Genomic DNA, 23,704 nt, shown 5'->3' on the forward strand with positions numbered 1-23,704 from the left:
AGCCCATGTGTGGGAGATTGAGCCCTGTCTGGGTGACTGGCTTCTGACAAAGCCACAGAAAGAATCCTGTGACAAACGAACCTGGATCTAGATCAGGTACCCAGCGTGAAAATTAACTCGGAATGGATTCAGACCTAAACACGAAGCTTCAGGCTGGAGGTGAAGCCGCCCCCTGCAGCACCAGCACCCTTGGGGACGCCGGTTCGAGTCCTCACTGCTCCAGCTCCCACCCAGGTGCCTGCTGATGCTCCTGGGAAGGCAGCAGCAGGTGACCCGAGTGCCTGGGCCCCTGCACCCCCACAGGAGACGCGATGGGGCTCTGGGCTCCTGGGCCCCTGCACCCACGCGGGAGACGCGACGGAGCTCTGGGCCCCTGGCTCCAGCCTGCACCCACGCGGGAAACGCGACTGGGCTCTGGGCTCCTGGGCCCCTGCACCCACGTGGGAGACGCGACGGGGCTCTGGGCCCCTGGCTCCAGCCTGCACCCACGTGGGAGACGCGACGGGGCTCTGGGCTCCTGGCTCCAGCCTGCACCCACGCGGGAGACGCGACGGGGCTCTGGGCTCCTGGCTCCAGCCTGCACCCACGCAGGAGACGCGATGGGGCTCCGGGCCCCTGGCTCCAGCCTGCACCCACGTGGGAGACACGACGGGGCTCTGGGCTCCTGGGCCCCTGCACCCCCGCAGGAGACGCGACGGGGCTCTGGGCTCCTGGCTCCAGCCTGCACCCACGCGGGAAACGCGATGGGACTCCGGGCCCCTGGCTCCAGCCTGCACCCACGCGGGAGATGCGACGGGGCTCTGGGCTCCTGGGCCCCTGCACCCCCACAGGAGACGCGACGGGGCTCTGGGCCCCTGGCTCCAGCCTGCACCCACGCGGGAAACGCGACGGGGCTCTGGGCTCCTGGCTCCAGGCCCCTGGCTCCAGCCTGCACCCACGCGGGAAACGCGACTGGGCTCTGGGCTCCTGGGCCCCTGCACCCACGCAGGAGACGCGACGGAGCTCCGGGCCCCTGCACCCACGCGGGAGACGCGACGGAGCTCCGGGCCCCTGCACCCACGTGGGAGACGCGACGGGGCTCTGGGCTCCTGGCTCCAGCCTGCACTCACGCAGGAGACGCGATGGGGCTCCGGGCCCCTGGCTCCAGCCTGCACCCACGTGGGAGACGCGATGGGGCTCTGGGCTCCTGGGCCCCTGCACCCCCACAGGAGACGCGACGGGGCTCTGGGCCCCTGGCTCCAGCCTGCACCCATGCGGGAAACGCGACTGGGCTCTGGGCTCCTGGGCCCCTGCACCCACGCGGGAGACGCGACGGAGCTCCGGGCCCCTGCACCCATGCGGGAGATGCGACGGAGCTCCGGGCCCCTGCACCCACGCGGGAAACGCGACGGGGCTCTGGGCCCCTGGCTCCAGCCTGCACCCACGCGGGAGACGCGACGGGGCTCTGGGCTCCTGGCTCCAGCCTGCACCCACGCGGGAGACGCGACGGGGCTCCGGGCCCCTGGCTCCAGCCTGCACCCACGCGGGAGACGCGACGGGGCTCCAGGCCCCTGGCTCCAGCCTGCACCCACGCGGGAGACGCGACGGGGCTCTGGGCCCCTGGCTCCAGCCTGCACCCACGCGGGAGACGCGACGGGGCTCTGGGCTCCTGGCTCCAGCCTGCACCCACGCGGGAGACGCGACGGGGCTCCGGGCCCCTGGCTCCAGCCTGCACCCACGCGGGAGACGCGACGGGGCTCCAGGCCCCTGGCTCCAGCCTGCACCCACGCGGGAAACGCGACTGGGCTCTGGGCTCCTGGGCCCCTGCACCCACGCAGGAGACGCGACGGGGCTCTGGGCCCCTGGCTCCAGCCTGCACCCACGCGGGAGACGCGATGGGGCTCTGGGCTCCTGGCTCCAGCCTGCACCCACGCGGGAGACGCGACGGGGCTCCGGGCCCCTGGCTCCAGCCTGCACCCACGTGGGAGACGCGACGGGGCTCTGGGCTCCTGGCTCCAGCCTGCACCAGCCCCGGCTGTTTTGGTCTTTGGGGAGTGACCGACCCAGCAGGTGGAAGCCCTGACTGCCCGTCTCTTTGACTCTCAATTACAATAATAAAACTGCAAGCTATAAAATGTCTAGAAGAAAACAGGAAATAACCTTTGTGACCTTAATTTAGGGAAAGATTTTCCAGTTAGGAAACTAAAGTCCAACCAAGCGAACTCCCTGAGAAACTGGACAAGTCAGGAACTTCAAGTTCCATCCTCCAGGGCCGGCGCTGTGGCGTTAGCACGTAAAGCCGCTGCCTGTGATGCCGGCATCCCCTGTGGGCGCCAGTTCAAGTCCCGGCTGCTCCACTTCCCATCCAGCTCCCCGCTGTGGCCTGGGGAAGCAGTGGAGGACGGCCCAGCGCTCGGGCCCCTGCGCCCGCATGGGAGACCCGGAAGAAGCTCCCGGCTTTGAATCAGCGAAGCTCCGGCTACTGTTGCCATTTGGGGAGTGACCCAGCAGACAGAAGACCTCTCTCCTCTTCTTTTAACTCCGCCTTTCAAATAAATTCTTTTAAAAATTACTTCTTTTAAAATTCTATTCTTCAAAAGATATCAGTGAAACCGAGAAAGGCAGACAGGGAGGAGGCCCTCAGGAGTGCGAGAACCTGCGTCCGGGAGGGGCTCTGGACTGCGGACAGCAGCGGCACCGAGGCGGACACACGGAGGCTCCCAGAAGCTGGGTCCACACAGGATGCACCAGGACTCCAGCCAGGCCCTCAGACCGGACGGGGCTGCCACACTCACATGGAGAATCGCCTGTCTGCAGCTCTAAACGACCCCGGGGGGCGGCAGACACAAACCAGCACCCCCTGGCTGACCCCACAGATCCTCTGCCGCCCCCAGAGTCTCATCGCGCCACTCCTTCCCCCAGATCAGCAGCGCGTGGGCTTTCTCCAGCAAGGGCCCGATCCACGCGTCTCGCTGCCCGCCACCCGAGGCGTCCACACCACAACAGGTGTGGCTGCGCCTCCGCACCCTCACTCACCAAGGCGGGTCCAGGCCGGACCTGACCCAGGGCCCGTGGATCCAGGGTTCTCCGAGCGGGGTTCCGGCAGCAACCGGACAAATACACTCAGGCCCTCCTCACACCCAGGCCCCTGAAGCTCTGGGCTGGCCAGGGCAGCTCCCCAAGCTCAAGCCTGGGGAACCAGCAAAGCGCTGGTCTGGTCCATCCCAAAAAGGAACGAGCCCACGGGAGACACTGCCAGCGGGAGGCCGCAGTCTGGGCCCGGGCGCTCTCTCACCCACGGCTCCTGCTGCCGCTGCCCAACGAGGGCTCCAGCCCCTCCCAGACACGCTCTAACACGCCTCCGTTCCCCCCTTTTCCCTGGGACGGAAAGGAACGCACACAGAAAGATCGTCCCGGGAACCAACGGACAGCCCGGCGCCCAGCACCAAAGCGTCCGACGGGGAAGCCGAGGAACCGGCAGGTCAGGCTGCAGCGCCGGCATGCCGTGAGCGCGGGTTCAAGGCCCCCAGCTGCTCCACTGCCAGTCCAGCTCCCCGCTGTGGCCTCAGAAAGCAGAAGACGGCCCAAGCACTGGGGCTGCTGCCTTCCACAGGCGACATCAGGCTGGGGCTCCGGCCCGGCCCGGCCAGCCTGGCCACTGCAGCCTTCTGGGAGTGAACCGGCGGACAGAAGAGCAATCGCCACCCCATCCCCCGCCCCAACTCTGCCTTTCAAATAAAATACACTCTCCAGACGGTAACACCAGGCAACCGCAGGGAAAGGGGCCACCAGGTCACCCACAGGAGCCCAGCCAGAAGGGGAGGGGCAGACAGCGAAGAAATGACGTGACCGTCACCCTGCAAACGAGGCGCGGGACCAGGACAGCTCCCAAGGCACACCCTGCTCAAGAGCAGGGCCCAAAGCTCCCGAGGGCCGGGGCAGGTCACGGGCAGAGCCCCCGGTCAGGCGGCACGCGACGTCTCCACGGGGGAGTCAGGAGCCCCCGCCTGGCCAGCACAGGGTCGGGAAGCGGGCCAAGCACCAGCCGCCCAGGCACCATGCGCGCGGCACGCTGTGGTCACCGAGACGGGCGACGAGCCCCGAAGGGGCCCCAGGACCCACAGCAGGAAGAGGCACAGCCATCGAGGCCCAGAGACGCGGGGGCATCAGCAGCAGGAGTGGCCCCGGCCACAGAGAGCGGGCACCAGTGAGGACGGAGGCGCGGGGATTTTGGGAAAACCCAGGAGGACCACGACCTCACAAGGAGGAAGTGAGGTCACACACCTTCAGGGCAGAAAGTGGCCCAGACAGGAAGTGAGGTCAGGACACGGAGTGGCCCAAACAGGAAATGAAATCAAGACATAGGCTGTTCCAGACAGGACGTGAGATAAGGACAGGGTGGTTCAAACAGGAAATGGGGTCAGAACAGAGTGTCCCAGACAGGAAGTGAGGTCAGGAGACACGGCTCAGCCACGACAGGCACACAGGACAGACGTGTCAGCCAGGGGCACGGCACGGGCACTAGGACCAGGCCACAGGGTGCACACAGCTGGGCCACAGGTCAAACAGCAGAGCACTCATCACTCAGAACATGGAGTCAGCCCCGGCCTGACCCCTGTGAGCGGTACAGCAAGGAACCCTGATGTCCACGTGTCCACAGATCCTGCCGGGGGCATGGCAGACAGCAGAGGGGCAGTCACCTCCCGGTCACTTAGGCCCCAGCAGCATCCTGGTCCATCGTCTCCATCCTCAGAAACCTCTGGAACTTACCCAGACCCCAGGGGCTGCACACCACCCGGGGGCCGACCAGCCCAGAGCCACACCCAACAGCACCAGGGAGAGTCCAACTCAGGGTCCACCTCCCAGGCCTGTGCCCAAAGCCCAGAAGCCAGGAGTTCAGGCCCAACACCACGCAGCTAGGGACCCACTGTGTGCAGAGCAGGCCAGCAGCCAGCGAGCCGTGACTCCGAGGTCCAGCTGAGAGAATCAAACACTAAGTAAACACAAGCAGGATCTCGGGCTCCGGGGTCTGGCGATTCCCAGGAGGAGGCAGCATCCGCACGGGACTGCCCAAGGGACGGGGCCGCCATCAGCCTGGGGCGCACCGGAGACCCACGGGGCGGAGGCAGAGCCAGGTCCGCCGCTCCTTCCTCAGCATCAACAGGACACAGGACCCCTCGGCATGAGATCTGGACACGACCAGCCGCCCTCACAGCAGCAGGGAGCTCGGCACAGGCTGACGCCCGCAGGGAACCGTGGCCTCTGTCCACAGCCGGTCCCAGCGTGGCCACCTCCACAGCAAAGCCAGAGCGCTGGGCAGGGCGTCCACACGGGACGAGCAGTGAACAGCTAGGGCTTCGTGGGGTTGTGCTCTGGGGAGCACACAGACCAGGAGCCGGAGCCGGAGCCGGCCGGGCTTCTGCTCAGGCCCTCGCTGCCATCTGTCACCCTGAGCTCCAGTCTCAGGATAACCAGGCCACGCCTCCCCGGCTCCCCCTGAACGCAGGCCACAGCGGCAGCAGCACCCCAGGCCACGCCTCCCCAGGGCCGCAGCCTCCGCCCACATGCACCCGGCTGTCACCTCCCCAGAGCGCCTGAGGCTGACCTATCAGTGCCGGCGGTGCGCTGGGACCGGCGCTGAGGCGGAGGCTGGAGGCCACCAGGGGCCCGCATGTGCGCGAGGATGGCCGGCGCGGGCGGGCGACGCGGACGCTCCAGTCCCTCCGGTGCCCACAGGACACTGCCCAGAGCTCCCAAGCGCCCTCTCCCCTTGGCCATCTCGCTGGGGTGCGGGCACAGGGATGAAGAGAAACACTGCTTTCAGGGCAGATTCCGGAGACCCCGCTTTCTCCAGGACCCCCACTCTGCAGCCCACGCCCGTGTGTGGGGACACTGCAGCTGCAGCCAGGCCAGTCCAGTCCGATCACATCAGGAAACGCGCGTCCAACCCAGCCGTCCTCCCTTTCTCCTCGCAAGGTCACTGTGTCCACTCCCCTGCCCTGGCCCTGGAGGAGCCCACACCCGACCCGGGAGCCCGGCCCTCCGGGGGCCACAGGTCGGGGTCGGGTGGCCGTCCCTTCCTCCAAGTTCAGCTCTCTTCAGGCACTGAACCCCGAGCCGCGTGCTTCTGTGTGAGGCCGTGGTGCTGTCCCGTGGTCAGCTGCTCTGTGTGAGGCCGTGGTGCTGTCCCGTGGTCAGCTGCTCTGTGTGAGGCCGTGGTGCTGTCCCGTGGTCAGCTGCTCTGTGTGAGGCCGTGGTGCTGTCCCGTGGTCAGCTGCTCTGTGTGAGGCCGTGGTGCTGTCCCGTGGTCAGCTGCTCTGTGCGAGGCCGTGGTGCTGTCCCGTGGTCAGCTGCTCTGTGCGAGGCCGTGGTGCTGTCCCGTGGTCAGCTGCTCTGTGCGAGGCCGTGGTGCTGTCCCGTGGTCAGCTGCTCTGTGCGAGGCCGTGGTGCTGTCCCGTGGTCAGCTGCTCTGTGCGAGGCCGTGGTGCTGTCCCGTGGTCAGCTGCTCCGTGCGAGGCCGTGGCGCTGTCCCGTGGTCAGCTGCTCCGTGTGAGGCCGTGGCGCTGTCCCGTGGTCAGCTGCTCTGTGTGAGGCCGTGGTGCTGTCCCGTGGTCAGCTGCTCTGTGTGAGGCCGTGGTGCTGTCCCGTGGTCAGCTGCTCTGTGCGAGGCCGTGGTGCTGTCCCGTGGTCAGCTGCTCTGTGCGAGGCCGTGGTGCTGTCCCGTGGTCAGCTGCTCTGTGCGAGGCCGTGGCGCTGTCCCGTGGTCAGCTGCTCTGTGTGAGGCCGTGGCGCTCTCCCGTGGTCAGCTGCTCCCACAGGTGAAACCTCTGGCAGGCAAAAAACACCCAAAGACGAGGGGGACCCTGCCGGCGGCTCCCTTGGGGACACGGGGACAGGGCTCCGTGAGCCAGGTGCCTGGTAATCCAGTGAGGAGGGGACAAGCCACCAGACAGTACTCGGCGGCGGGGGCTGGGGTCTCCAGGGCAAACACTGCTCTGCAACCAGAACTCAGAGGGGACGGGAAAGGAAGTTCGGCCTGGGCATCGCCATGGCGACAATGGCGCTAACACACAGCAGGAAGATGGCAGGAGAGGGAACACCACCTCACGACACGGTCACTGGCTCAGGCAGGCCACAGGGACAGACAGGGAACAGACAGGGTCTAAAGTCTCCCCAGGGTCACTCACTAATCACCAAGGACAGCGGCCAAAACGCCTCCAGGGGCACAAGTCACCAACCCCCGCACAGACAGGCACCCCGGGGCCGCCGGGCGGCAAGGAGCTCGGGAGAGAGGTCAGCGGCGCACACGCGGGTCCTGGGCGAAAGCACACGGCTGAGGCAGGCCCAGGCGGGGCCCGGTCCTGTGTCTCCGGGGAGGACCCCAGTGCAGCAGGCTCATCAGAAAGTCAGAGGACAACCAGGGAGGGGCCGGGGCTGCGGCCCAGCGTGCGGGTCGGTCAGCACCCTGACCCAGGACACGGCCAGCGCCTCCTCCGCACCAAACGCCCAGCACTCCTCAGCCGGGACCCCGAGTGCAAGCACGGAGCGCCAACTCCAACGCAGCTCCACGCCGCCAGGACCCCCGCCTGCCCCGCACCACGGACCCGGGGGCAGGCGGCGGGGAGGCCTCCTCCCGCCCCTTCTCCAGGCTTCCGTGCCGAAGCGTTGCGTCTGGACAGCAGCAGAACCGGAGCCTGCACCTCCGCTGGGACTCCAGTCTCGCTGCATTCTCTGAAAAATCTCTTTCTGATAAGTATCAGCCCCGGGGCCTGCGTGGTCGCTGGGCTTCCGACGCTAACACGTCCGGTGCGCTGGCTCCGCTGTGGGAGGCCCAGATGAGGCTCCTGGCTCCTGGCTGCCACCTGGCCCAGACCTGGCTGTTGTGGCCATTTAGGGAGTGAACCAGCAGGTACGTCAAAGACCTCTCTCTCCCCTCTCTCTGCCTTTCAAATAAGCAAATCTTAAAAAATAAAAACTTCCCCAGGGCCGGCCTCCCCGACTCACAAGGCTGCAAGCGAGAAGCTCGCCACCATGGAGTGCTCACAAGACACAGCTGAGGAGCTGTCCACGCTGTGACAGCCCAAAGACGCAGCCCACAGGCCTCGCCTGGTATGGGGAATCCCACAGGAGTGCAACAGTCGGAGCAAAGAGAAAGAACAAAACCGAAACGGAGTGACTTCAGCTAAGGCCGCTAAGTACCCAGAACCACCCAGACCGTCTGTCAGACACAGGTGGTGAGGCCTGGGGGACCTCACACGTAAGCAGCAGCCAACCAGCCGGCTACCGCTTCTCCCACACTGCTGCACCGCGACCCACACCGAGACCCCACACGCCACTCACGGGCCGCCCGACACCAGGGCCCAGAGAGGATGAGCTGTGGATGGTGGCGCCCTGAGCACACAGGCCGCCCCTACCCCAGGCAGGCAGAAAGCCTCACTGCTCTCCACGCCCTCGGGGACCGCGGCTCAGGGCGAGTGAGGCCGAGCGGACCCACCTCATCTTGCCGAAACCCTGCCCGAGTCTTCGCTGACCAAAACTCCGCGCGCCACTCCCTGCAGCCAACCTCGCCTGGACGGCCCAGCCGCCGCTGCAGCTGACAGGGGACCGGACTTCTCATCGTGACCTCTCCAACTGCCCAGAGCGCCAGTCACCCCACGACCCTGCCCGTGCGTGACCGTTCTGAGATCCGTCTCTCCGATGGGAACGGGGACGCTGGACTCTGACTCCCGTGACCGTGACAGACCCCTGCGAGCCCAGCCCTTAGCCGTGAGTGTTTAGGTCGACTACGCTTCTCCTGGACACGTGCAGACTGCCTTCCTCCTAGACGTGTGACGTGACCCGTGACGATGTGCTGAGTGATGCTGAACTTTAAATGCGTGCGTTGACTGCATGTTGAGTGGTATGAGTAAGTCGGATCGCGATTCGGTGCTTCGACAACGCATTAGCCTCGCCGAGCTGCATGACAAGTGACGCCCACACGCCCACACCCAGCCTGCACGGGGCCCCCAGCCACAGAGGGCCCCAAACACCAAGACCCAAGTCAGACGCACACACTCCTGTCTCACCAAGGACCCCCCAGGGACATGGGCGGGACCCTCAGAGATGGCCCAAGAGTCAACGCCGTGCAACACCCCGCCTGCCCTGTCCACGCCGTCACAGCGCCGGCTGTGGGCAGGGTCACCACTCGGCACCCGGGCACGGTCCTAGAGCTCAGTGTGGCGGGGCGCTCGGCACTCCCATCCTCCCTTACGGACCAGGAGGTGATGACCTCAGAGCAGGGGGACCCAAGCCGAGGTCTGGGCCCAGCTAGCTGGCTTAGGGGAGCATGCCAGGGCTAGCGCTGTGGCGCAGGAGGCAGGACAGCAGCAACACCCCGTGGAAGCACCAGTCTGATGGCTGCTCCGCTTCCGAGCCAGCTCCCCAATGGCCAGGGAAAGCATCTGAAGGTGGCCCAAGCGCTCAGGGCCCTGCACCCGCGTGGGAGGCGCGGATGGAGTTCTGGGCTCCTCGCTTCAGCCTGGCCCAGCCCCAGCCATTGTGGCCACTGGGGAGTGAACCAGCGGATGGAAGATCTAATCCTGCCTTCCAGATAAATAAACAAGTCTGAGAATAAATGAATGAATGGGCCCCCGCCCCCCAGCAGAGCAGGACGCACGAAGGCCAGGCTGGAGTCGGCCGGGTGCCGGCTCTCTGGCCCCAGGTGAGACCGGCACAGGGACTGCCCGCTCATAAAGGGCCACCCGCCCGGCCTGGGTCAGCGCTGCCCACCCCCACCCCTCGGCCCAGGCCGGCCTTTGGAATCCAGCCAGTGGCTGGCGTCCCCCCACCACAGGCAGGAGCCCTCAGCAGTGTCTGCAAAACAAAAGCAGGGACCACCCTCTCCAGAGCCATGGGGGGCTGCCCTCACACCCAACCCCCCTCGTGAATATTCAACAGTAAGACAAAGCCTGACCTCCGCGGGGGGGCCCAGGGTCCCAGCAGCTCCGGAAGCCGCGGCCACGAAGGGCACTTGCAGACCAAGTCTCAGAAATGACCACCTGCGGGCTCGGTGCAGAGGCCGCCCCAGAGACAGGCAGCTGGCCAGACCTGCCAGGCTGCTCACAGCCACGGTCACGCACACTCACCTCCCCACGGGGGTCAGTGAACCAGCAGGGAGGGGCAGGGCCCTTAGTCAGCTTCTACCTGAGCCAGCCCGGAGAAAGGGAGGCCCTGGGGCTCCTCTGCTCCTCCCCTGGGGGAAAGCCGAGGTGAGGCCAGGCCAGCAGGAAGCACCCCCCCGCCCCCCCGCAGCCGCTGCACCCCAAGCCACAGAGACGCTGCTAGGGGCTGCGGCGAAAACAGCGTCTTGCCCTGGGTCCGCGAGGCCAACCGCACTGTGGAGGGAAGCCGCGCGTGGTCCGTCCTTTGTCTCGCAAGAACTCTCCCCAGAATCCCGCTGGACCAGGTGCAGGCCCGGCCCTCCCGCACAGGCCGGGACACACTCCTCTGCAGGGTCTCCCGCCCGCCACACCCAGCGCTGGGGCCCACAGGCCAGGCACACAGTAGGTGCAGCACAGTGCACAGCTGCACAGGACGGCAAGCTCTGAGGGCCCGGTGGTCCGGGCACCGCCTCCGTCCAGGGTCGGGGGCACAGAACTGCAGAGGCAGATGGTGCGGGCACAGAGATCAGAGGGCAGGAGGGACACACGGGCCAGGCGGCCAGGAGACCCCGAGAGCTCCCGAGAACAGGACCGCACCTGACCGGACACCCCAGGGAGCAGGGGGTCCAGGGAGCCCCCCCAGAATAAGCACTAACAAGTGTCGGCTCCCACAGGCACTGCTGGCGGCAAGGTGAGTGCGCAGCCCCTGCGGAAAACCCGGCAACTCCACGGCCGGGCACACGCACCAGAGAACGGACGCCAGGGCCTCAGCCGTCCACGCACCCACGTTCACAGCAGCGTCACGCAGGGGCCCAGCACCCAGACGCGGGACGGAATGAGACCCTGCCCCGGGCTGCAACACGGGTGAACCACGACAACACCAGGCTCCAGGGAACACGCCGTGACACACGTCGACACGCACGCACGGTGTGACTGCACGGAGACTGACGGGAGACGCCTCGAGCAGGAAGCGGAGGGCGGGCACAGGGAGCGGCGAGGCTGCGCCCTGCAAACCCGCACCCCGCAGCCGGCCTGCTGACGGGCACCCTGGGCAGCACAAGTACTGGCCGAGCACTCGGGCCCTTGCATCCACCTGGGGGACCCACATGGAGTTTCAGGCTCCAGACTGGTCTGGCCCAGCTCCGGCTGTTGTGGGCATCCGGGAAGCAAACCAGTGGACAGAGACCCCTCTAGCCTTGTCATTCTGCCTTTCAAATAAATAACCTTAAAAAAATGCATGTAATTAGTGCCACTGACCTGCACACTTCCACGGGGATTTAGGTGGTAAAATTTTACAGGACGTGTCTTTTGCCACAATTAAAAATGCTCAAGGCAAATTAAAAACAGACGAGACGAAGAAAATCAAATGAAAGAGTGAGATTTCTGCATCTTGCAAATTAACGAGGATATTTTAGACGACAGAATCTTAGGGTTGTGAGCAGGCAGGAAAACTCAAAGGTCTGCTGTCCTGCCTTCCCAACAAGTGATCTTCTCAAAGGATGCTGGGCCAGTGTCGTGGCACCGCCTGCGATGCCGGCGGCAGCCCCGCGCACTGGCTCACGTCCTGGCTGCTCGCTTTGGGCCCAGCTCCCTAAGGTGCCTGAGGAAGCAGCAGTAGCAAAGTGCTTGGCACCTGCGCCCATGTCGGAGACGGGCTCCAGGCTGCTGGCTGCGGCCTGGCCCAGCCCCCGCCACTGTAGCCATTTGGGGAGTGAACCAGCGGGTGGAAGATCGCTGTCTCTCTCTCTCTCTGTCATTCTGCCTTTCAAACAAATAAAACTTTAAAAAAATAATAATTTAAAGCCCGTCAGAGATTGATCTTCCTGCTGGTTCCTGTCGCTGGTGGCAACGGCCAGGCCTGGGCCTGAAGCCAGGAGCTTCTTCCCGGTCTCCCGTGCGGGGGCAGGGCCAGGCACTTGGGCCATCTTCCACTACTTTTTCCAGGCCACAGCAGGGAACTGGATCAGAAGAGGAGCAGCCGGGACACGCTCTGACGCCCACTTGGGATGGGGACGTTGTACTTGGAGGCTTTACCGGCTACGTCACCACGGCGGCCCCTGACCTGGGACAGCAGTGGAGAGTGACCCAAGTGCTCGGGCCCCAGCACCCCATGCGGAATGGCTGGACGGAACCCCTAGACATCGTGGCCATCTGGGGAGTGGGCCAGTGAACGGGACTCTGACTCTGCCTTTCAGCTAAATAAGTAAATCTTTTTAAAAAGCTCCGGGGCTGGAGCTGGCGCTGAGGGAGGAGGGCTGAGCGGCCCTGCGATCCGGCACCTGTGTGGAAGCGGCGGCTCCACTTTGTGTCCAGGGAAACCGGGGCGGTCTCCTGGCTCCTCGCTCCACTGCACCATCGGGGGAGTGAACCACTGGACGGAAAACCTTTCTCTCAGTCTCTCCCTCTATGGCTCTGCCTCTCAGATAAACACTTTAAAAACACAAATTACAGCCCCTGGAAAAGGAGAGAGCTGCTGGGCCCAGGCACGTCAGCGATCTCGCGACACGACTGCCGTGGGCCTGAAACCCGTGTTTCTAAGGCCCCGAGCTCACAGCAGTGGGAGACGAGCCCTCCTGGCTGGTCCCGGCAGAGGGGCAGGGAACCCAGCACCGGTGGCCTCGCCGCCAGGGGCCCCCAGCCTCCTGGTTCTCTGCCTTGGCGTCCTCCAAGTTCAAGCAGAAAACATCAGAGGCCATGGGGGGTGGGGGCAACCCCAGAGTTCTGCAAACCCCTCGCCCGAGGGGCACCCGGGGGTCTGCTCCCCGCCCTGGAAGGACAGGAGGCACCCGGGCCTCACCTTCACCGCATCACGGTGGCTCGGGGAGGATGCTCCCAACTCCAGCTTCCCTGGGAGGCGGCAGACTGAGCTCTGGGCTCCTGGCCTCCACCCAGCCCGAGCTACCAGGCATCTGGGAGGAAGCCACCCACCCTCCGTGACTCCAGGCACCACCGCGCTCACCCAGCTCATCCGACAGGGAGCGGAGTCTGCGCTGCCTCCCCACCCCCGGGGACCTCAAGGGACACCCGCGAGGACACAACGCCTCATGGCCCCCGTCAGCTGGCCCGTCACCAGGGACAACCCCAGCCCTTCAGGCCCATGGCATTCAACAGAGCCCCGCACCTCAAAACCCACCGACTCCTTTCACAGTGGCCCTGGTGGGCCCAGGAACCCCTGTCCAGAGGCCCAAGCCTGAGTCTCGTCCCTGGGCCCACTGCCCACACCATGTCCCCACGGGGCGCCAGGGCACCCGCACAGCACGCCGCTGTGGCGCTCACTTGTGGGAAGTTCCTGGCCACAGCCGTATCTCCAAGGCTACTCTGAGAAGCTGGGTCAGAACCACTCCCCTCCATGCGACAGCCCTGTGTGCGCTGCCCGGCGGTACCGTCCCCCAGCCCAGCGCGAGGCCGGGGTGGCCAGAGTGGAGCGGGGCCGCCCTTGGACCCTGCTTCGGGGGCCTGGGAGAGCCAGGCTTCTGCTCTTCGCTTTACTGCCAAAGGAACCACAATGTAAGTAAGGCTGTTCAGACCAGAGTTAAGATCCTGTCTACACTAGATACAGTAAGTCTAATCAGGCAACGGGGGCACTAAACCACAAGGGATCTCCCCACCCACACACCTGGCGATGTCCCACAGCAGCGGCCGGCGGCCCAGTTAAACTGTCAACCCCAGGAACCACCCCACCCCCACGGGGACACCCTGGCAGGGCCCCTCACCACCCACGTCCACACGTGACCCCACGCCGGGCTCGGTGACCGCCCTGCTGGGGGCCCTTCCTGACCACTCCAGGCGTCCCCAGTACGCGCACTGCCCTCGCCTGCCGCGCCCCCAGGCCATGAGGACGGCTCCCCCACCCCACCCCACCCCACCCCGGGACCCCAGGCCAGGACTGAGGCAGGTCCCGGCTGCCGCCCGTCCTCGGGCAACCCTGGGAGCGCCCTGCTGTCACGGCTCCGAGAGCTTCCTAAGTGGAGACAAAACCCACCAGGGTCAGGCAAGCTGGGTGACACTTACTGAGTACAAGGATGTTAAAAAAAAATCACAGTTTTGATAGTTCTGCAAAAAAAAACTTAGCAAATTTACAACAAAACTGTCAAGTAATTAAGGCAAGGCACTTCACACATGAACTTAAACTGCTAATTAAAATCCCCTCGCTTAATTGACTACATTTGCATATCACTCGACTTGGATGCGGGAGGAGGCAGGTGAGGTGGAGCGGGCGCCAGCGTGGCCGTGGCCCTGGCCGGTGGCACCACAGCACCGGGGAGGGCCCCTCCCGCCAGGTCCGTGCGTGCGTCCAGGGAGGGCCTGGCCGAGACCTGAGGCACCACAGAGCAGGGGAGGTGGGGTCCTGGGCCCAGGGCTCCCACAGGGCCCCTCGTCCAGTCACTGCGGTCACAGGCCCTCAGCACCCCCGCGCACGGCTTCCTGCAGCGCAGAGGCCGCCCCACCCTGCCCACCTGCTCCTCCGCCCACTGGAGCCAGGGGTCAGAGTCCAGACCCCACACTCACCTAACACACAGGCACCAGTCCCTGGCTTGCTCTCTCTGCTTCCTGAGAGGGCCCCAAAGCCGGGAGCAGCCCCAGATGCCAGGGTGCACCCCCACCCACCCAGAGTGTGCCCCCCACCAGTGTGCCCCCCACACCCACACACAGAGCCCCCCACCACACACCCACCCAGAGTATGCCCCCACCACTCACCCACAGTGTGTCCCCCACCACCCACCCACCCAGTGTGCCCCCACCACTCACCCACACAGTGTGCCCCCCACCACACACAGAGTGTGCCCCACCAGTGTGCCCCCCCACACCCACACAGAGTGTGCCCCCCACCACTCACTCACAGTGTCCCCCACCACCCACCCACCCAGAGTGTGCCCCCCACCAGTGTGCCCCCCACACCCACACACAGAGCCCCCCACCACACACCCACCCAGAGTGTGCCCCCACCACTCACCCACAGTGTGTCCCCCACCACCCACCCACCCAGAGTGTGCCCCCACCACTCACACACACAGTGTGCCCCACCAGTGTGCCCCCCCACACCCACAGAGTGTGCCCCCCACCACTCACTCACACACAGTGTGTCCCCCACCACCCACCCACCCAGAGTGTGCCCCCACCACTCACCCACACAGTGTGCCCCCCACCACACACACACACACAGTGTGCCCCACCAGTGTGCCCCCCCCACACAGAGTGCCCCCCACACACAGACCAGGGTGCCCCCACCTCACACACACTTCAGGGTGCGACAAGACAGGGAAGGAGGTACCCCAGCCACAGGGTGCCGACCCCACTGGGCGCAGGGAGTGGTCAGCACCCAGGGGTCCAGGCGGGGCCACCCCAGGGTGTCAAGTCGGGCCAGAGGCACAGGGAGACACGCAGAGGCCTCCTGAGGGCAGGGCCGTGGGGCGGGCAAGCCACAGCCGTGCCAAGCAAGGTCTGGGTTCTCCGGACACGGAGGGTGCCTCAAGCAAACGTCCTGGGGCCAGCGGGGCAGGGGAGGCCAGCCTCACACACTGACCACGCAGCAGCCCCGCGGGGCAGAGAGCACCGGGCTGTCCGCACGCGGTGCTGACCGGCGAGCCAGGCAGGCTCCAATCAGGAGGCCCCAGCCCAGGGGCCCGGCCAGCGGCGTCAGCTGAGCTCCCGCGGGGCCCCGGGCAGCCTTGTTTCCAAAACAGGGGACCAGGAACCCCGCTCACAGGCGGGGGGGACCCACACGCCACAGCACAAGCAGCGCTGTCCCCAGTCACCCAGGGCACAGTCCACGGAAGGGGCAGGAAGGGGCCGGAAGCTGCCGCCGCCCTCGGCCTCCCCCAGCCCGGGCGAGACACGCTCCTGCGTGGGAGGAAACAATGTTACAGGGTGGGGGGCCCGAACTCTGCTGCTAAGTTCCCCCCAAGCCTGGAAGTCAGCCGGTGTCAGGCGGCCCCCGGGCAGCCCACACGGTGGACCCCAACAGCTGGCCCTGAGGACGCCGAGGGAGGAGCCCCGAGTGGCTCGGGGGCAGGGAGCGTGGACAGGCACGGAGCACCCGGCGGCCCCGCAGAGCTGGGATGGCATCGCTGTCGGCGCGGGTGACTCAGGAGCAAGAAGGGCCGCACCAGAGCCCAGGCAGCGCCCGGGCCTCAGCTCAGCTGCGCCGCCCCCGGGGTCCTGACCCTCCGGGCCTGCCTGAATGCCGGCCGGGCGCCACAACGCTCTGGAAGAGGCGGCCCAGTGGGCCCAGCAGGAAGCCGGGTTCCCTGCCAGTCGCCAGAGCGCTGGCCGCGGGCCGGGAGGAACACCAGGCCGCGCCCGCCAGCCAAGCGGAGCACTCCAGTGCCTTCCGGGAAGCCTCCCCGGGCCATTCTGAGACCCACTTTGTTCAAAGTCTAACAGGAACTCGGGCACCCAGGAAAAGCCCGGAAGAGCCCCTCATCGCGGCCCGGAACTGGGGACCCAACCGTGACCGTGCCCTACAGCGCCCGCCACCACACGGCCTAGCGGGTCTCAGCTGCCCGCCCTGCGTCCACCCCCGCACGCCACACCGGGCCTCCCCAGGTGTGGCCTGCAGCTGTGAATCCACGAAGCAAACAGAGAAGACGCGAACACCAAGCGTCGAGACGGAATCCGGCTGCTCAGGCCCACGCTGAGCCCCGGCAGCACGCGGGGCCAGTCACCTTCCAGGGTTCACCATCATCCCCCGCGACCTCACTCAAAATCCACGCCACCTCCGAGAGCAGACGCGGGCGTGCGGGCACGCAGGGCGCTCTCAGTGCCGTCCACCGAGAGGACGCAGGCGCAACCCCCCTCCAGCATCCTGAGAGCTGACACCCGCCGCGGCGCCCCCGGGACGAGCTAGGTGCTTCCTGGGGAGTCCTGACGTGGCCCTGACACGGGAGCACCTGCCCTTAGAGTGACCAGTGTCCAGGGGGCCGGCGGGGAGGGCAGGGGAAGACCTTCGCTGGGCCCCTACAGGCCGGCCCCCGGGAGCAGACTGAAACCCACGCCAGACCGCAAAGACACCGCAAGGAAGGGCAGCCCACCCACCGGCCCCACTCGGCCCCCGCCCTATGCTCGGCCCCCGCCCTACGCTCGGCCCCCGCCTTACGCTCGGCCCCCGCCCCCACTTGCCCCCCCCACACACCCCGCCCCCCGCCCAGCCCCCACTCGCCCCCACGACGCCCTCCCAGGCCCGGCCCAGCCCGGCGGCCGGGAGGGAGACCCCGAAGGATGAGGCACTTCCTCCTTTCGGTTCTCCCAGATCTCAAGGAAATGACCGGCCTCTGTGTTTTGACTCAAAACAAAGCAACTTTTTGAAAACATTTCGGTTGAGGCTTGCACAATCCCTCCCCTGGAGGAGTCCTCCGGCTTTCGCAATCCTTAGAAAGACACGCTGCTGCCACCGAGTCCGGCGCCGTGGACACCTCCTGCCAGACAGCCAGGGCGCGGGCCCCGGAACCGCCGCCCGCCGGCGACACCACAGCCCGGCCCGGGCGGGGCCGCTTCACACTACAGCAGACTTCCTCCTGCTGCACATCCTGTCTGCCGCCGCAGAGGAAGCGCCCAACGACCGCCGGCCGCGCCAGGGCTCCCCGAAACACCGTCCCGAGGCCGCGGGGGGCTCGGAGCCCGCCGGCCTGGCACGCGGCCATCGGAGGCTCCCAGAGCAAGGAATCACCCAGGCAAGCCCAGAGCAGCACCGGGCAGCAAACACGGGCCTCGGGAAGCGCGGCCTGGGCTCAGGCGTCCAGGTGGCCACAGCCCCAGAGAGCAGGCAGCTGGTCTCGGACCCGGGCTGCAGAGAGGCGGCCGGGTGCGCGGGTTCCCGACGAGGCCCCTCCCGGACAGCCGGCCCGAAAGCGCAAAGGTCAGCTCCCTGCGAGAGGGCTCCTGCGTCCGGCGCACCCTCCTGGACCCCACCTGGAAGCCACCGTCACCCCACACACAGCTGCAGGCTCGGGCGGCCGGGCCGCGCTGGCCGGGAGCGGGAGCCCTCACCCAGCACGGGCCGACGCCCAGGAGTTGAGACCCACACGGCCCCCGCCCGCGCCGCCCCGCGCGCACAGAACCGCGCAAACACTGGCTTTCACGGGAGACTTCAGACTTCGTGTCTGAAGCACGAAGAACCGAGAATCCAAACTGGCGTCAGAGCTTCCTGGTGGCCCTCGGGAGGGCAGCACGTGGCTCCCGGCGACACGCACCCCAGGCGGAGGCCCAGGCGGCTGCCCACGGCACCCCAGGCGGAGGGCCAGGCGGCTGCCCACGGCACGGCGGGAGAGGGCAGGCTCAGCCCTGTGTGCGTCCGTCTGGGAACCCCCACGTTAGCACACAACCCCCGGAAACCAACACGCTACGCGTCCCAGTGTACACACGAGGAAACCCAGGCCACACAGCCACGCAGGGGCAGCGCGGAGCCCACACTCGGCAGGACACTCAGCAGGTCCCTTCTCGGGGGCCGCCGCTGGACACAGATGGGCATCAGGAAGACCAGCAGCCCTTGCACCTAGACAAGGGACGCTGGCCTTGGGACACAGGGCCCGAGGCTGCGCGAGCTCCCTCCACACTCGGCTTCACGTGGGGGTGACCACAGGAACCACGACCGCGCCACAGCCAGGCGGCCGGCCCAGCGAGGCCTTACCACTGGGACCACCAGCAGCCTCCCCACACTCCCAGAACCGGCAGGCAGCGGCCGCGGCCAGCCCCGTCCAGCAGAGCCTACACAGAGCCCCAGACACTGTTCCTTCGACCCTCATCCTCAGCAGATCAAACGTCTCCACACGTCACACACACGTGACAGGAGCAACACACGTCCATGAAAAAGCTGTCAGGAGGCAAGTGGGAGGAGCCCTGGGAGGGAGGGGCCATCCCAGGCCACGCCTCCAGGACCTGGGGGTCCAGGCAGCCGTGGGCCCAGTGCCCACCTACAGGGACGCCCTCTCTCCGCCCGGCACGCACACACGTCCCGGGGGGTGTGAAGGACCCCCAGGGAGGGGCCAGAGTGGCGGAGCAGGTGCCACCAAGGACGCAGGCCAGCCCTGGGGGTGCAGGGACCCCAGCCACGGCCACCACGGGGGCCTGGAGCACCCAGGTGCCCAGGGGGCGGTCTCCCTGGTCAGCAAAGATGCCTGGAGAGGCAGCTCAGCCCACCCACCGAGATGCCCAGAGGCCGCGCACCGTCACAGGCCAGGCCACCGTCCTGTCTCCTCCCAGGCAGCACCTGGGTTCTGGCGATGCCACAGGGCTCACCGCAGGGGGCTGCGGGAGGGAGAAGCAGGTGACCTGGGCCCTGCAGGCCAGCTGCCGGGCCCTCAGGGAAGGCCAGGGAGACAGGAAGACCACAGCCACACATGACCCAGAGCTGACACACACACACACATGCACACACGACACACACCAAGACACACGCGTACACACCAAGACACACATGTACACACATGCAGACACAAGACAGGCGCACACCCACATGCATGCACACACGACACACCAAGACACACGCGTGCACACCAAGACACACATGTACCCACACACGCAGACACAAACACAAGACCCATGCGCACACATACACATACATGCATGCAGACACGGAGACACGCATGCACAGACACACGAGACAGACACGCGCGCACACGTACACACATGCACACACACGCACACAGACACGCCCTGCTCAGCCCAGACCCTCCTCCCCGCTCCGCAGCCCCGTGACGTGCGCGCTCCCCGCGCCCCGCACACGTGGCTTCCTCGGGCCACACGAGCTAGTGGGGGTGGGCACCCCAAACACAACGGCCGCCGGCAGGCGAGGGGCGCCCGTCACAGCCGCCACAGCCCCCCCTCTGCACACCGCGGGGCCTGGCCTCCCCGGGCGCCGGCCCCCGCCCCCGCCCCTCCTCCCGGCGGCTGACACTGGCTGGAGGGGCGCCCAGAGAGGACCGGCCGCAGCATCTATTCACGGGCTCAGAAAAGAAGTCTGATGCGGCGGCTGCGTTAATTAGGCCTCCCAAGAATGGCTGAGCCCACGCAGCAGTCCGCGTGTGCGCCTTAATAAGCCGGCGTCCAGAAGAAAAGTTGCCCAGGCGGGCGTGGGGGAGGGGTGGGGAGGGTACAGCCCAAAGTCCCCGAGGACCCAGTGAGCAGTTCCCGCGCGCGGCCGGGGCGCCAGGCCAGAGCCCCCACGCCGGCCTGCGCCTGGCAGGGAGGGAAAGCAGGAAACCAAGCCCTGGCCCTGGCCCTCCACGGGGCTCTGGGACTCACTCCCCGGCAGGCCCAGGAGACGCCAAGTCTCGGCCGCGGGCCACCGCAGCCTGGACACCTGGCTCCGTTCTCGCGTTTGTGTCCCAAGACTTCAAAGCACAAAACAAGGAGCTGGAACCAGCACCAGGCCGCCGGCTGGGGACCAAGGGCGGGCAGCCCTGGGCCTGGAGCCTGAGCAGGCCCCACGGAGGACCCGGGTCTGGGGCTCCTGGCCTGGCTCTGCCAGATCCGACCTCCCCCAGCTGGGGCAGGCCTCCTTCCCCGCGCCGCGCCCGCCTCTGCATGCAACAGCTGCGTGCCTCGGCCGGCTCTCCCAGCCCCCCAGGCCCGGCCCCCGGCTGGCCGCCGCCAGGGCTCACCCCGGGGGAGGGGGGCCGGGAAGGAGGGCCTCCCTCCCCGGCCGTGCGCTCGCTCGGCCCTCAGCCGCCCTGCACAACGCCCCCCACCCCGGCCGCGGCGGGCGCGGGGACACTCACCCGGGGCACCCGCCGCTTGTACTTGTTGCCGTAGTCGAACTTCTCCTTCACGTCGTCCAGGCAGCGGCCGAGCCGCGCCTGCTCCTCCTTGCCCGTGTAGTCCTGGCTCAGCAGGATGTAGGCCCGCCAGTTGGCCGAGTCGAAGCCCCAGTGGCAGGTCCGGTTCTCCAGGGCCTTGTGCGAGTGCACCACGAACTTGTGCGGCGGGTACATGAGGCGGCAGTCCAGGCACTGGATGCAGGCGGCGCTGGGGCTGCTGTACAGCTCGGGCACCAGCAGCCCCTTGCACTTGCCGAAGCACTCGTGGTACACGCGCACGCTGCGCTCGCTCAGCTCCAGGCCCAGCGCCAGGCTGGCCGCCAGCTCCTTCCTGCAGGGCGGCGGGCAGGCGCCCCCGTAGAGCAGCGCGTTGCACAGCCGCTCGGCGTCCGTCTTGGTGATGAGCCCGCACGAGGGCGCGGAGAACGGCAGGACGCCCATGACTTTGAGGATCTCCAGCTGGTCGGCCGTGCAGCGCGAGCAGTAGATGTGCAGCTCGTCGCACACCGAGTTGATCTGCTGCAGCGAGAAGTCGCGCAGCACCGAGTTGAGGATCTGCGGCAGGCACAGGCGCTTCTCGCCGCCCACCACGAAGCACGAGATGGTCTCGCCCTCCAGCACGGTCTCGCAGCGCTCGGTGGAGCGGTCGGACGGCATGAAGAAGGGCCCGGGCAGCACGGGCGGCGGCGGCTGGATGGCGGGCAGGTGCAGCACGGGCGGCGGCTCGGCGGCCGCGGGCACCGGCGCCGGCACCGCGGCCGCGCCCGCCTCCTTGGCGCTCTCCTTCTTGTAGGCCTCCTGCGCCCAGCGCGCCGAGAAGGCGGCCGGGCCGCCCAGGGAGCTCATGGAGCTCAGGTGGAACTGCTCCAGCGTCTTCTGCAGCCCCGGGTGCGGCTGGAAGCCGCCGCGGCCGCCCGCCGCCGCCTCCATGGCGCGCCCGGGCTCCCCGGGCCGCTCCCGCTCCCGCGCGCCCGGGCCCCCTCGCCCCCCGCCGCCGCCGCCGCCCCGCGCGCCCCGGCGGCGCCCGCGGCCCCGGCCCCGGCCGCCCCCCGCAGCCGGCTCCCGGCCGATCACGGCCGCGGCCTCGGCCTCGCCCGGGGGCGCGAAGGGGAAGGCGGGCGGGGCGAAGGGGTCCCGCCGCTGGAGCCCGCCGCCGCCGCCGCCCGGGCCCGGCGCCACATCCACGCGCCCCGCGCCGCGCCCGCCGCCGCCGCCCGGGCCCCCCGCGCGCCCCCCGCGCGCCCCCCGGGCTCTAGGCGCGGGGCATGCCCCGGCGCGCGCCGCCAACGCCAACGCCAACGCTCGCGGGCCCGGGGCTCGCGGGGGGCGCGCGGGCAGGTGCCGGCGCCGCGAGGCGCGAATCGCCGCGGCGGCCGAGGCCGAGGGCCCCGGGAGGAGCGGGGGCGCGGGCGCGGGGCCCGCCGGGCCGTCCTCGCGCGGCGCGCCGCCGCCGCCCCGCTCCTCCCACCGCGCGGCGCCCGCCCGGCTCGTCCCGGCGGCGCTGGCCGGCCGCGTCTCGCCCGCCGCCGGCCCCCGGCCCGCCCGCCCGCCCGCCGCCCCCGCCCGCGGCTTCCGGGCGGCGGAGGCGCCTCTGCCCGCGGCCCTCAGAGCGCGGCGGCCGAGGCGGCGGCGGCGGCCGAGGCGGCGCGGGGCTCGGGGCGCTCGGCGCACATCCTCCCGGCGGCTCGCTCCGGCTCGGACTGAGCGCCCGGCGCTGAGCTCACGCCGCCGCCGCGCCGCCCCGCCCCGCGCCGCCCCGCCCCGCGCCGCCGGCCCGCCCCCCGCGCTGTTTGTTGCCGTGCGTCCGCCTCAGCCCGAGCGCCGGCCAAGAATGTGACCCGCGCCGCAGCCGCGCTCTTCCAGGAACGCGCTCTCCCCCGCCCGGGCTGGGCTGGGCTCGGCTCCGCTCGGCCCCGCTCGGCCGCGCTCGGCCGCGCTCGGCCGCGCTCGGCCGCCGCTCGGGACCACCCGCAGAGGAGTCGGCTCCGCTCGTGTCGGCCCGTCGGGAGCTCGGCTCCGCTCGGCCGCCGCTCGGCTCCCCTCGGCCCCGCCCACCCGAAGGCCGCTGGCGGAGGCGGAGGCGGTGGCGCCCGGGGCCCCCCTTCCGGCCGAGGCCGCTTCCTGCGCGGCTGGGAAGACGCCCGTCCCGCCGCTGCCGCCGCCCCCGGGCCTCAACAAAACCCACAGGGCCCCGCAACAACCGCAGCCTCGCCGAGGAGCCGATCTGGGCGGGTGCACGCCGCCTCCCATGCCCAACGGGACCGCCCCGCACACGCCCCGGGTCCCTCAGGACGGGGTCGCCCCGCACACGTCCCGGGTCCCTCAGGACGGGACCGCCCCGCACACGCCCCGGGTCCCTCAGGACGGGGTCGCCCCGCACACGTCCCGGGTCCCTCAGGACGGGGTCGCCCCGCACACGTCCCGGGTCCCTCAGGACGGGGTCGCCCCGCACACGTCCCGGGTCCCTCAGGACGGAGCCAGCCCGCACCCCCGGGTCCCTCACCACGGGGCCAGCCCGCACACGCCCGGGTCCCTCACCACGGGGCCAGCCCGCACACCCCCGGGTCCCTCACCACGGGGCAGCCCGCACACCCCCGGGTCCCTCGCCACGGGGCCAGCCCGCACACCCCCGGGTCCCTCACCACGGGGCAGCCCGCACACCCCCGGGTCCCTCACCACGGGGCAGCCCGCACACCCCCGGGTCCCTCACCACGGGGCCAGCCCGCACACCCCCGGGTCCCTCACCACGGGGCCAGCCCGCACACGTCCCGGGTCCCTCAGGACGGGGTCGCCCCGCACACGTCCCGGGTCCCTCACCACGGGGCCAGCCCG

At 68.4% G+C, this 23,704-nt stretch overlaps 1 protein-coding gene across 1 annotated transcript in view; it reads right to left on the bottom strand.

Moving 5' to 3' along the window:
* The window catches only part of SKI (SKI proto-oncogene), a 56,377-nt gene extending 33,808 nt beyond the window's left edge, over positions 1-22,569 (bottom strand). Inside the window, exon 1 of the mRNA XM_051839298.2 lies at positions 20,834-22,569. Within this exon, the coding sequence (XP_051695258.1) occupies positions 20,834-21,802 (969 nt within the window). The 5' untranslated portion in view covers positions 21,803-22,569. The remainder of the gene's footprint in view (positions 1-20,833) is intronic.
* Between the last annotated feature and the right edge of the window lie 1,135 nt (positions 22,570-23,704).

The sequence above is a fragment of the Oryctolagus cuniculus genome, chromosome 7, assembly GCF_964237555.1.
Source record: "Oryctolagus cuniculus chromosome 7, mOryCun1.1, whole genome shotgun sequence".
Taxonomy (NCBI): domain Eukaryota; kingdom Metazoa; phylum Chordata; class Mammalia; order Lagomorpha; family Leporidae; genus Oryctolagus; species Oryctolagus cuniculus.